General features: G+C 38.9%; 2 protein-coding genes across 5 annotated transcripts in view; one reads left to right on the top strand and one right to left on the bottom strand.

Annotated features, from left to right (window-relative positions):
* COBLL1 (cordon-bleu WH2 repeat protein like 1) overlaps positions 1-13,999 on the bottom strand; it is a 160,206-nt gene that overhangs the window by 62,394 nt on the left and 83,813 nt on the right. For 3 of the 4 annotated variants that reach the window (XM_082658538.1, XM_082658539.1, XM_082658540.1), the window contains exon 2: positions 732-920. In XM_082658538.1, the coding sequence (XP_082514664.1) occupies positions 732-920 (189 nt within the window). Of the gene's footprint in view, positions 1-731; positions 921-13,999 lie in introns of those variants that run through there. The other variant, XM_082658541.1, reaches the window with a different exon arrangement.
* On the top strand, positions 12,709-13,447 carry LOC309825112 (hypoxanthine-guanine phosphoribosyltransferase-like; the record flags this gene model as incomplete). Its single annotated transcript, XM_082658553.1, has 1 exon — positions 12,709-13,447. One exon carries the CDS (start codon positions 12,709-12,711, stop codon positions 13,363-13,365), a length of 657 nt encoding a protein of 218 aa, XP_082514679.1. The 3' UTR covers positions 13,366-13,447.

Here is a 13,999-nt window from a genome sequence, read left to right as displayed (position 1 = left end):
CGGAGCGGCTGGCCCCTGAGCCATGGCCGCTGGGCCTGCACGTCCGGAGCCTGTGCTCCGCAACGGGAGAGGCCACAAGAGTGAGAGGCCCGCGTACCGGGCAGGGGGGGGAAAAAAAAAAATCAGTCTCCTAAATCACATATTCCCTTCTCGCTGGATTAATGTTTAATTCTATGTTTCTATTAAATTTATCCACATTTTAAATAACTTTATTAAATCATTCAATGATGTGAAAAATCCTGCTAGTTTTACAGATTTATCTGTTTTGATAAATAAAAGAGTATTACCTTTTAAGAGTAGTTAATAACTTCTGCAAAGTCAAATTTGGAGAAGCGGCTTAAAAGAGAAAGAATAATTTGGAAGGGAAGGGAAAGAGTTTTCTTATGGGTCCCTGGCTTGCTTTGTAAGTTTGAATTAGAAAATCAATAAAACTGATGACTGTTCCTCTGGAAAAGGCTATTAAAAAAAATTTTTTTTTAAATGACTAACAAAATAAAATAGTTCCAAATTCCAAGAGTCACTTCACTGGGATTGTGGAATTCATAGATTTGATATTTAAAGCATTGTTATAAAAATTTTAATACCTTTTAGCATTTACTTTTTTAATAGATAAGTAAACTGAGTGATGAATAAAGTATCTGCCAAAGAAAAAAATCAAGAAGTCTACAACAGAGGGTTTCAAATACAGAAGAAGAAAGGGAGGTCCTGGTATTTCCTTCACTCCATCGTACCTGCCATGAACAGTAGTAGATTTGATAATATCCCCAGGTAGAACGACCAAGAGTTCAATATCTTTATCTATCGTGTTTTCTTTCTGTTCCATGATAAAAGCAGAAGATTCTACAGAATCATCAACTGAAGAGGCATCAAGGTATTTGGTCTCAGCTGGAGGAAGCGGTGCCTTGGCTTTTGGTTTTCTCCTAAAACAAAAAAAAACAGAGAATAAAATATACGTATTTTAAAAATAATTTGCTAAGAGGATCTCATTTAATAAAAATACAAAATGTGTGTATGTATGTTTTTCACACCTAGGGAAAAAAATGCACTAAAATGTTAACTGTTAGCTTACTAGGGATGATGGAATTAAGTAAACTTTTTTTCTGCCTTTTAAAAATCAGCATATTTGTTTGTTTTCAACAATATGCTTGCATTACTTGGCAGTACAAAGAAACATGGTAACAAAAGAGATCGGAGGGCTTCCCTGGTGGCGCAGTGGTTGAGAGTCCGCCTGCCGATGCAGGGGACACGGGTTCGTGCCCTGGTCCGGAAAGATCCCACATGCCGCGGAGCGGCTGGGCCCGTGAGCCATGGCCGCTGAGCCTGCGCGTCCAGAGCCTGTGCTCCGCAACGGGAGAGGCCACAACAGTGAGAGGCCCACATACTGCAAAAAAAAAAAAAAAGAGATCTGATATCGGCCTTCATTAAATTCAATTAATGTGTGTTCACTACAGCGAAGCAAAAGTACTGCATTTTCTTTGGTGGAACAAATTATAAAAATTCTTACTGTCCTAGGATGGAAATCAGTATCTCATTTCCACACCTCCTAATACCTCTTACCTTTGTGCCTCTCATTCTATTTGTTTCCAATCTAGTGTATTCTGCCTCTCTAACCAGATTAAACTCTACCTATGCTTCAAAATCTAGCTGAAAACACCCTCCTACCACCCCCCTATATCGAGTGTCTCTCTATAAGGCACATACAACAGATTCCACAAATGTAACATTTTTCCCATTTTTTTTTCTCCTGGGTACCAGTTTCATCTCTCTGCCTACATTTATTACTCCCTGTAAGAAAGAAGCATGCTGTATTTCCCACCGTGCTTAGCAATGAACAGTGAACTGTGATTGGTTATTTGATAAAGTATATTTCTATTTCAATAAAAAATGTTACAAATAATTATTCTAATAAATATGTTTCAGTGTCACTTACTAGGACAACCCCTTAACTGATTTATAACAGAAACAGTAGTAGACATTCTACACATGGCCAATTCAATGCTTTGATGATTCCTAGGCAAAAATAAAAACCATGCAAAATAAAAGGCCTTCTTTGTAAGTAAATACGTAACATCCAGCCATTAAGTATTTTCAAAATTTAAGGTCTTACAAATCCAAGCACGTTTGTGCACTCAGCATCATGAAAAAACAGAAACAAGGTTCCTACATTAATTTTCTAAAATAATAGGCCTTTAATTTTTAGGAGTATAACTGCAAAGGTATATTACACTTTAGAAAATATTTCTTTTACAATAGTGACAAAAATGAATTTTTAGAAGTGTTTCAATAAATATAACAAGTTTATAAAATCTATATGAAGAAAAACGTTATCCAATTTCCAAATGTTTTTAATCTGCCCAAATCGACTACTCATCTATTCAACAAACATTTATCCTGTAACAGACAACCATGTAGCAGATTCAGCTAAACACTGGGGATGTAAAGACAGTAAGACCCAGTTCTCCTTCCCCAAAAGGACTCAAAGATATATACAAAATTAGAATAAATTTTGATAATTGTTCTGATACAGGTACAGCTGCAGATGGTACAGCTGCAGCTCATAGGAAGAGAAACTTTCCTAGGAATCCAGAAATGTTTGACAAGATGGGAAACATGAGTTGGGTTTGGGGGAATGAATAGAAACTCACAGGAAAAGACAAGAAATAATTGATATTTTAGGCAAAGGAAAGCAAATCAAGCCATGAAAGAAAGTAGTACTTCTCAGAATTGAAGAGTTTGGTAAAATTCCACAGAAAAGTCAAAGGAGAAGAGAAATCAGTGAATCTATGAAAAAGCTTTTATAAATTAAGAGAATTCAGCAAGGTGGCTTGGCACAAAATGATACATGCCGGCATCAACAGCCTGTGTAACCATAAGCAAAACCTAGTCAAAGTATAATGAAAGAAAACACTTCTTTTACAGTAGCAACCAAAATAAATTTTAAAAAATTATTACAATAAATACAACAAGAATTTTGCAAAATGTATATGAAGAAAATCTTAAATGCCAAATAGTCAGCTTGGATCTCCTCTCCCTTAGGCTCCAGATTTATAAATTCAATGCCTACTTGACATCTGGACTAAGATGACTAACTCGAATCTCCAGCTAAACTTCCAATTCCTCTTCCCATCTCCTCCAAACCAAATGTTTTCCTCTCCAAGTCTTCCCATCTCAGTAAATCTCAATTCTTTTTTTTTTTTTTTTTTTCGGTACGCGGGCCTCTCGCTGCTGTGGCCTCTCCCGTTGCGGAGCACAGGCTCCGGACGCGCAGGCTCAGCGGCCATGGCTCACGGGCCCAGTCGCTCCGCGGCATGTGGGATCCTCCCGGACCAGGGCACGAACCCGTGTCCCCTGCATCGGCAGGCGGACTCTCAACCACTGGGCCACCAGGGAAGCCCTAGTAAATCTCAATTCTTTCAGGTGCTTGGGCCAAAAATCTCCTCTCTCACACACATACAATCCAATCCCTTGACAAATTCTGCCAGCTCTATATTATAAATAGACCCAGAATCCATCAACCACCTTGATTACCAAACACCTCTGTTCAAGCTGCTAAGTGGTCTTCCTGCTCCCAACCTTGTCACTTTACACTTTATTCTCAACATAGCAGCTGGAGTGATGCTCTTAAAATGTTAAGTCTGATCACAGAACTTCCTTTCCCACCCTCCGACGGCTTCCGACCTCAGCCAAAATAAGATCTGGAGTTTGATAATCTGTCGTCCCTTACTTCTAGCCTCTCCAAGCTCCCCTGTCCACTTTCGCCCTAGGCTCACTGCACTCCGATCCTATGACTCTTGCCTTTTCCTTGAACACACTTAGGACAATTCCTACTCAGGTTCCTCTGCAGAGTCTGTTCCTGACCTTAAGATTAACACCTCTACTTCTCTGCCTTACTTTTGTCTGAGGGCTTGTCAGGGCAACTAACATACTTTTTTATCCTGTCTCCTTCCATTAGAGTAATTAATCCCATGAGTATAGGTTCTTGTCTCCACCGCCTGGTGTCACACATACTTGCTAACGTATAAAATCTCTAGAATAATGTCTGCCACATGGTAGGCACTCATATTTACTGAATGAATGCATTCAGTGAATACTTCCCACAAAGATGAGGTACCTAAGCACGTAACTGGGAAGGAAAAAAGGTCTTACCACCAAGGTACTCAGAATTAGCTGTGTCAGGTTTTAGAAGCTGATTATGTTTTATTTTTAAGAAGATGAGTGTTGAAAACTATACACTGGACTTATTAGCAAGGAATAACTGGGAACCTTAGGGCTTTAGAAGAGTTTCACAAGGAAGGTCAGAAGACAAGCCCAGCCACCACGCGCAGGTAGGTAAAGCATCAAGAACAACCTTGCCCACAAAATGGACTTGGCTTTCAAGAGAAGTGGTACCATAGAAGGTCTGATAGGCACCTCCTGCTGCTACCATCACCTCCTCATCCCCTGCTTTCATCATTGAAGGCACCTTTCCATCTCCAAGTTTTGCTCCCCCAAGTCACCGTTTGAATGCCCTTCCCATTCTCTCTGCCTTTACCTATATTACCTATCCTTCGAGGTTCATATTGAATCACAATTCCTTGGTACATTTTCCCTGTCTATTGCACACCGCAATGAACTCTAACAGTTTTAATGTTCTTATATGTATGACTGTCTTATTTCCTAAGGTACTTTCAGTCTTATGATGAAAATCCATCTTATAAGTTTATTTATTTATTTATTTACGGCTGCATTTGGGTCTTCGTTGCTGTGCGCGGGCTTTCTCTAGTTGTGGCGAGTGGGGGCTACTCTTCGTTGCGGTACGCAGGCTTCTCACTGTGGTGGCTTCCCTTGTTGCGGAGCACAGGCTCTAGGCGCACGGGCCTAGAGTAGTTGTGGCACACGGGCTCAGTAGTTGTGGTTCGTGGGCTCTAGAGCTCAGGCTCAGTAGTTGTGGTGCACGGGCTTAGTTGCTCCGCGGCATGTGGGATCTTCCCGGACCAGGGCTCAAACCCGTGTCCCCTGCATTGGCAAGCGGGTTCTTAACCACTGTGCCACCAGGGAAGCCCCAAAAACCCATCTTAAATTACTAAAGGTAAACCAACTTAAAAAAAGGAAAGCAGAACAAAGCACTTGTTGAAATATTACTTACATGGAACTTCTATTAAGAACATCTTAGTGTTCTCTATTATTATAATAAAGCATTTGTCACCTTTGGTCCTGAAAATTGGAAAGCATATTGGGAATCAAACTAAGATCCTTCCACAATGAATTAGAAATCCAACAGGGAAGATGCAATATGTAAGTAATTAAACAACATATACAAAGCAAAAAAACGAAGTGTCATAAAACAGATGGGTAACCTTGAAGACTCAGAGCAATGAGAGCAAGCTAAAATGAGCTCTGTGGGGATGGGAAGGCAGGTATTAAGGTAACTTCAAAGAAAAAAGGGACTCAGTTCTTGAAAGAATAGTAGTACTCAGGAGGAAGAGCCTGTAGGATCATTTATATGTTGGTTCCCGACTGCGATCCATTTACATTAAATTCAGGAATGTGTCTATCCAGTTAAAGTTTGCTCACTACATGGTATAGTCTAGTGAAAAGAATACCAGGCAGAGGCCTGGATTTGGCCTGAATCCTAAGTAGATTTGAGACTTTGTTAACTTACTTGATCTCTTACTCACCAGCAAAAGCTTTAAAATACCTTTTACCTACTCACATCTCTCCCAATGTTTTACATTTCTTAGTTGAGATGCTTGGAAATGATAACAAAATTAAATTAAATGTCCCCCAAAGCCAAAAGTACAGTGAAAATAATCAAAGCTTTTAACATAATCTAAGCATAGGAAATTCTGGTAAAGCAGAGTAATACATCAACATGCAATAACAAGTTTACGGCTTAGACGAATGCTAGTTTTCATTAATATATTAAAAATGCAGTAACTGCCATTGAAGTCCCCCCAGCCTTTTAAATGGGAATGATGTTTGGGCCAGTTTCCTGCTCAAGGGATTTCCACATAAGCTCCTCAGAGGCCACTACCTTCAACAGTTACAGCAACAAATTTTACACAAGGGTGGTGGAGAGAAGGTTATACGGAAAAGATATTTGAGATAGAAACCTTTTCTGTGTCAACACAAAAATTCACTAATCAAGCCCTAAAAATAACAAGCCACAGTAAATTATCATTTAGGTAAAGCGTTGTTTTATTCATGAAAATTATCAACGTTCATAATGAAAATTAAGGTACGATTTCCACGTTATGCAATAACTGATCTTTAAAATAGCCAAACTTAATTTTAACAGAGAATTCAAATTACCATTTGAATGGTATCCTGCTACCACTACTAATTGATTTTTTTATCACTTGATCTGCAAAGCACTTCAAAATCATGTGTCCACTGTAATCATCACTCCATCCCTGTCAATATTAATATCCTTAAAATAAATGAAAAGGAATAAAAGAGACGCTCAGCAAAACAACAGAAATCTACTCAAATACCTCTACTTTGTTTGAAAGAAAAAAATCTTTCAATTGTATATGAGATATATCAATACTTGCATCCTTAATAAGCTACGTCCAATGGGCTCTCATCTGTTTGCTTTATTTATACAGTATCCTCATAGATTCAGAGAAATACTATACAAAAATACAGCTTTGATATTAAAGACAAAATAAAAGAATGGAATTATAAGTCTTAAAACAATAGGTTTTTAAAGTATCACATTCTAATGACCAAAAAGAAATTTAACAGCCACCCTCTCTCAGTACAGAGGGCTATCAAACATTAGATGCATCATGGTAAGTGTTGACAAGACAGTCCTTCGAAGTACAGTATCTGGCAATGTTTTGATGGTTCCTACCTTACGCATTTCAAGTATAAAGTGGAGATCAGTTCTTCAAAACAATTTCTTAGTGTGTCTCTCTGGGTTTAATGAGACAAGAGATTATATTAAACAAAAATCTGTCCCAATGGTGGGCATAACATTGTGCTATGTGCTTGAGGGAATGCAATTAAGAACAAAAGGTCCCTTTTCTTGATGAGCCTTATATTTAATCAAAGTAAATATATCTAAGTGGCTTTAAAAGATAAGCAGTGACAAAAGGCAACAAGGGGAGTCCCAAGGCATTATATGACTCTTAACAGACATTTCTCTTGTCAAGGTCACCAATCATCTATGTGTGTTCAAATCTAATAGATAATTATATATCTCATCTCACATTGAGTAAGCGCCTAAATTCCAATAAGGACACACTTCACAGCTGCTCAAGCCCTCTGCTTGGGATTCTCTTCCCTTGGCTTTGTGTGACAATACAACCTACTGTTTTCCTCCTTCTTTACTGCCACTCCTCAGTCTCAATGCCCTTATCTCTTTGTCTGATTTCTAAGTGTCGAGGCCACCCCAGGGCTCCTTGTCTGCCCCCTTCTCTTCTCTTCTACAATCCTCAGGCCCAAGTAATTTCATGAAATTCCATGGCTTTAAATACCATCTGCAAGTTGATAACTCTCAAATTCACATCTCCAACCCTGACCTGTTTATTGAGTTCTGACTTATATGCCCAATAATCTCATGGTCTTTGCCATTTGAATGTCCCATAGGTATCTCAGAATCAAAACTCTTGTGTCTCCTCTCTACCCCCAATTCTCATCCAAGCGTCCCCCCAGTCCCCCCCATCCCTGGGAATGGCTCCACACTAACCACCTTGTTAACTCAAGCAAAAATTCTAGGCATATTTTAATTCCTCTCTATGCCTATCTCCTATTTCCAATTCATTTTCAAGTCTTGTGGGCTTTTAGCTCTAAAACACATCCTGAACCTGTATACTTTTCACCAGTTCCTCTGCTACCACCCTAGCAATTAAGCTATCAGCTCTTGATTGGACTGTTCCAACAGCCTCCTGACTTGTCTCCCCGCTTTCGGCTCTTGTCCCTTAAAATGTATTATTCTCTGCAGTAGTCAAGAGTGATCTTTTTTTTTTTTAATATATTTATTTTTACTTATTTATTTTTGGCTGCACTGGGTCTTCAGTGCTGCACGTGGATTTTCTCTAGTTGTGACAACCGGGGGCTACTCTTCATTGTGGTGCACGGGCTTCTCACTGCGGTGGCTTCCCTTGTTGCAGAGCACGGGCTCTAGGCACGCAGGCTCTAGTAGTTGTGGCGCATGGGCTCAGCAGTTGTGATTCACGGGCTCTAGAGCGCAGGCTCAGAAGTTGTGGCGCACGGGCTTAGTTGCTCCGCGGCACGTGGGATCTTCCTGGAGCAGGGCTTGAACCCGTGTCTCCTGCACTGGCAGGCAGATTCTTAACCACTGAGCCACGAGGGAAGCCCAAGAGTGATCTTTTAAATATGTAAATCAGACCACGTCACATCTCTGACCCTTCACTGGTCTCCCAATACATCGAGAATAAAACCAAATTCCTGTTCTTGGTTTGCAAAGCCCTAGATGAGCCAGCCTGGTGGTTCTCAAAGTGTGATTTCAGAGCACCACCTGTGACCTTGTTAGAAATGCAAATTCTCAGGCCCTATCCCGGACCTAAATAATAAGAAACACAGAGGGTAAAGCCCTGCAATGCACCTTCAACAAAATTCTCCAAGAGCTTCTGATGCATGCTAACGTCTAAGAAATCACTGAGCCAGCCCCTGCCAACCTCCCTTCTATTTACACAGTTGCAACTCCCTATATAATTCACACTGGCCTTCCTTCCCTTCCTTCACATCTGAGGGACTTGCAGAGCTGCTCCCTCTGCCCCAAATGTTTCCACCACAGAATTTCAAACTGCCTGCTCCTTCAGCTCATCCAGACAGCAGATCAAATGTGTCCTCCTTGTATAGTGGTTCTCCGACCACTGAAAAGGGGGGGCCAACACCTAGCCCCACCCATCTCAGCCCACGCTTCACCCAGTGGTGCTCAAATTTGGCTACACAATGGACTCACCTGAGGACTTTCATAAAATGCTGAGGTTCAGGCCCCACACCCGGAAATTCTGATTTACTGGCTATGGGAATTTTAAAATCTCCCCAAGCAATTCTAAAGTGCAGCCAAGTTTGAGAACCACTAGTCTAGTACAACGCCTGACAGATAGTAGGTATTCAATGAGAGTTAATGATTTACTTTCCTAAGAACTCTGTAATGTCTGAAACACTGCCAGAAGGTTGCTACTTAGGTCAATCAAGTTCGTGTAAATTCAGAAAGTTCTCAGAATCGCTCAATGTAACAATCTTAAAAGTAGTCCCAAAGTATAATAATAACTTTTCCAAATTTAAATTCCCATTATATATATTTTTTTACATCCCAACTTAGCTTTATATGGTTAGCATTTTTACAAACATCGCATTGCTTTTTTTAAATTTTATTTATCTCTTTATAAGCAGGTTCTTATTAATCTATTTTATACATATTAGTGTGTATATGTCAACCCGAATCTCCCAATTCATCCCACCCCGCCCCCCGCTTCCCCCCCTTGTTGTCCATACGTTTGTTCTTACATCTCTGTCTCTATTTCTGCCTTGCAAACTAGTTCAACTGTACCATTTTTCTAGATTCCACATATATGTGTTAATATACGATATCTGTTTCTCTCTTTCTGACTTACTTCACTCTGTATGACAGTCTCTAGGTCCATCAACATTTCTAAAAATGACCCAATTGCGTTCCTTTTTATGGCAGAGTAATATTCCATTAAATATATGTACCATTTCTTCTTTATTCATTCATCTTTTGATGGGCATTTACGTTGCTTCCATGACCTGGCTACTGTAAATAGTGCTGCAATGAACATTGGGGTGCATGTGTCTTTTTGAATTATGGCTTTCTCTGGGTATATGCCCAGTAGTGGGATTACTGGGCCATATTTTTAGTTTTTTAAGGAATCTCCGTACTGTTCTCCATAGTGGCTGTATCAATTTACATTCCCACCAACAGTGCAAGAGGGTTCGCTTTTCTCCACACCCTCTCCAGCATTTGTTGTTTGTAGATTTTCTGATAATGCCCATTCTAACTGGTGTGAGGTGGTACCTCATTGTAGTTTTGATCTGCATTTCTCTAATAATTAGTGATGTTGAGCATCTTTTCATGTGCTTCTTGGTCATCTGTATGTCTTCTTTGGAGAAATGTCTGTTTAGATCTTCTGCCCATTTTTTGATTGGGTTGTTTGTTTTTTTAATATTGAGCTGCATGAGCTATTTATATATTTTGGAGATTAATCCTTTGTCCGTTGATTTGTTTGCAAATATCTTCTCCCATTCTGAGAGTGGTCTTTTTGTCTTGTTTATAATCTCCTTTGCTGTGCAAAAGCTTTCAAGTTTCGTTAGGTCCCATTTGTTTATTTTTGTTTTTATTTCCATTACTCTAGGAAGTGGGTCAAAAAAGATCTTGTTGTGATTTATGTCCAAGAGTGTTCTTCGTATGTTTTCCTCTAAGAGTTTTATAGTGTCCAGTCTTATATTTAGGTCTCTAATCCATTCTGAGTTTATTTTTGTGTATGGTGTTAGGGAGTGTTCTAATCTCATATTTTTATATGTACCTGTCCAGTTTTCCCAGCACCACTTATTGAAGAGGCTGTCTTTTCTCCATTGTATATCCTTGCTTCCTTTGTCATAGATTATTTGACTATAGGTGCATGGGTTTGTCTCTGGACTTTCTATCCTGTTCCATGGAACTATATTTCTATTTTTGTGCCAGTACCATATTGTCTTGATTACTGGAGCTTTGTAGTAGAGTCTGAAGTCAGGGAGTCTGATTCCTCTAGCTCCGTTTTTTTCCCTCAAGACTGCTTTGGCTACTCAGGGTCTCTTGGGTCTCCATACAAATTTTAAGATTTTTTGTTCTAGTTCTGTAAAAAATGCTACTGGTAATTAGATAGGGATTGCATTGAATCTGTAGATTGCTTTGGACAGTATAGTCATTTTCACAATATTGATTCTTCCAATACAAGAACATGGTATATCTCTCCATCTGTTTGTGTCATCTTTGATTTCTTTCATCAGTGTCTTATAGTTTTCTGAGTACCGGTCTTTTACCTCCTTAGGTAGGTTTATTCCTAGGTATTTTATTCTTTTTGTTGCAACGGTGAATGGGATTGTTTTCTTAATTTCTTTCTGATCTTTTGCTGTTAGTGTATAGGAATGCAAGAGATTTCAGTGCATTAATTTTGTATCCTGCAACTTTACCAAATTCATTGATTAGCTCTAATAGTTTTCTGGTGGCATCTTTAGGATTATCTGTGTAAAATATCATGTCACCTGCAAACAGTAACAGTTTTACTTCTTCTTCTCCAATTTTGATTCCTTTTATTTCTTTTTCTTCTCTGATTGCCGTGGCTAGGACTTCCAAAACTATGTTAAATAATAGTGGTGAGAGTGGACATCCTTGTCCTCTTCCTGATCTTAGAGAAAATGCTTTCAGTTTTTCACCTTTGAGAATGATGTTGGCTGTGGGTTTGTCATATATGGCCTTTATTATGTCGAGGTAGGTTCCCTCTATGCCCACTTTCTGGAGTTTTTATCATAAATGGGTGCTGAACTTTGTCAGAAGCTTTTTCTGCATCTATTGAGATGATCACATGAGTTTTATTCTTCAGTTTGTTAATATTGTGTATCACATTTGGATTCTGCTTGCTAGTATTTTGTTGAGGATTTTTGCATCTATATTCATCACTGATATTGATCTGTAATTTTCTTTTTTTGAAATATCTTTGTCTAGTTTTGGTATCAGGGTGATGGTGGCCTCGTAGAATGAGTTTGGAAGTGTTCCTTCCTCCGCAATTTTTTGGAAGAGTTTGAGAAGGATGGGTGTTAGCCCTTCTCTAAATGTTTGATAGAATTCACCTGTGAAGCCATCTGGTCCTGGACTTTTGTTTGTTGGAAGATTTTTAATCACAGTTTCAATTTCATTACTTGTGATTGGTCTGTTCATATTTTCTATTTCTTCCTGGTTCAGTCTTGGAATGTTATACCTTTCTAAGCATTTGTCCATTTCTTCTAGGTTGTCCAATTTATTGGCATAGAGTTTCTTGTAGTAGTCTCTTACGATGTTTTCTATTTCTGTGGTGTCCTTTGTAACTTCTCCTTTTTCATTTCTAATTTTATTGATTTGAGTCCTCTCTCTTTTTCTTGATGAATCTGGCTAATGGTTTATCAATTTTGATTATCTTCTCAAAGAACCAGCTTTTAGTTTTATTGATCTTTGCTATTGTTTTGTTTCTATTTCATTTATTTCTGCTCTGATCTTCATGATTTCTTTCCTTCTACTAACTTTGGGTTTTGTTCGTCTTTCTCTAGTTCCTTTAGGTGTAAGGTTAGATTGTTTGAGATTTTTCTTGTTTCTTGAGGTAGGCTTGTATTGCTATAAACTTCCCTCTTAGAACTGCTTTTGCTGCATTCCATAGGTTTTGGATCGTCATGTTTTCATTGTCATTTGTCTCCAGGTATTTTTTGATTTCCTCTTTGATTTCTTCAGTGATCTCTTGGTTATATAGTAACTTACTGTTTAGCCTCCATGTGTTTATGTTTTTTACCGGTTTTCCCCTGTAATTGATTTCTAATCTCACAGCATTGTGGTTGGAAAAGATGCCTGATAGGATTTCAATTTTCATAAATATACCAAGGCTTGATTTGTGACCCAAGATGTGATCTATCCTGGGCTTTCCCACGTGGTGCCGCCTCCTGCTTGGCCCTGCTGTTGGCTTCCTCCTCCCCAGTCTTCCCTCAGCCCGCACACCAGCCAGCTCCGTTATGGTGACCCACAGCCCCAGCATCGTGATTAGTGATGATGAACCAGGTTATGACCTAGATTTATTTTGTATACCTAATCATTATGCTGAGGACTTGGAAAAGGTGTTTATTCCTCATGGACTAATTATGGACAGGACCAAATGGCTGGCTCAAGATGTGATGAAGGAGATGGGAGGCCATCACATCATGGCCCTCTGTGTGCTCAAGGGGGGCTATAAATTCTTTGCTGACCTGCTGGATTACATCAAAGCACTAAACAGAAATAGTGATAGATCTATACCTATAACTGTAGATTTTATCAGACTGAAGAGCTATTGTAATGACCAGTCAACAGGTGACATAAAAGTAATTGGTGAAGATGATCTCTCAACTTTCACTGGAAAGAATGTCTTGATTGTTGAAGACATAATTGACACTGGCAAAACAGTGCAAACCTTGCTTTCCTTGGTCAAGCAGCATAATCCAAAGCTGGTCAAGGTTGCAAGCTGGCTGGTGAAAAGGACCCCTCAAAGTGTTGGATATAAACCAGACTTTGCTGGATTTGAAATTCCAGACAAGTTTGTTGTAGGATATGCCCTTGACTGTAATGAATACTTCAGGGATTTGAATCATGTTTGTGTCATTAGCAAAACTGGAAAAGCAAAATACAAAGCCTAAGATGAGAGTTCAAGTTGAGTTTGGAAATATCTGTAGTCCCATTGAAATCACCAGGAAAATGATCAGATGTTCTAGTTCTGTGGCCAGCTGCTTAGTAGAGCTTATTGCATGTATCTTCTAAGAATTTTATCCGTTTTGTATTTTAGAAAGGCCAGTTGCTGCATTCCTGAACTCTTTATTTGCACTAGGAGCCTGTAGACTATCAGTTCCCTTTGGGTGGATTGTTGTTTGACGTGTGAATGAAAAATCTCTTAAACCACACCACTACTGAATGAAAATATTGAAATTGTACCTGTAAGAAACATTGACAGAGAAGAATATATTAGTTTTTTAACTGGTATTTTAATTTTTATATATTCAGGAAAGAACAGAAGTGACTGAATATTGTTAATTAAACCACTGTGTGTTTAGAAAAGAAGCAGTCAGTTTCATGTCAGTGACAGCATTGAGAGGTATCCTTATGTTGGATAAACCATATGTCCTGGAGTTATTTTAGTAGGTTTCAGTAGTATTAACTGCATTTTCCCGCTTGTTCAGATTATTTCTGGCAAATCTTTGTCAACAGTTCCTTTTAAATACAGGTAAATAAGTTCTAAAAACCTACCACTTTTTGAAGTCTTCAATGTAAAAATCC

This window comes from Grampus griseus, assembly GCF_964374135.1.
Source record: "Grampus griseus genome assembly, chromosome: 7".
Taxonomy (NCBI): domain Eukaryota; kingdom Metazoa; phylum Chordata; class Mammalia; order Artiodactyla; family Delphinidae; genus Grampus; species Grampus griseus.
This window is presented reverse-complemented; position numbering and strand designations above follow the sequence as displayed.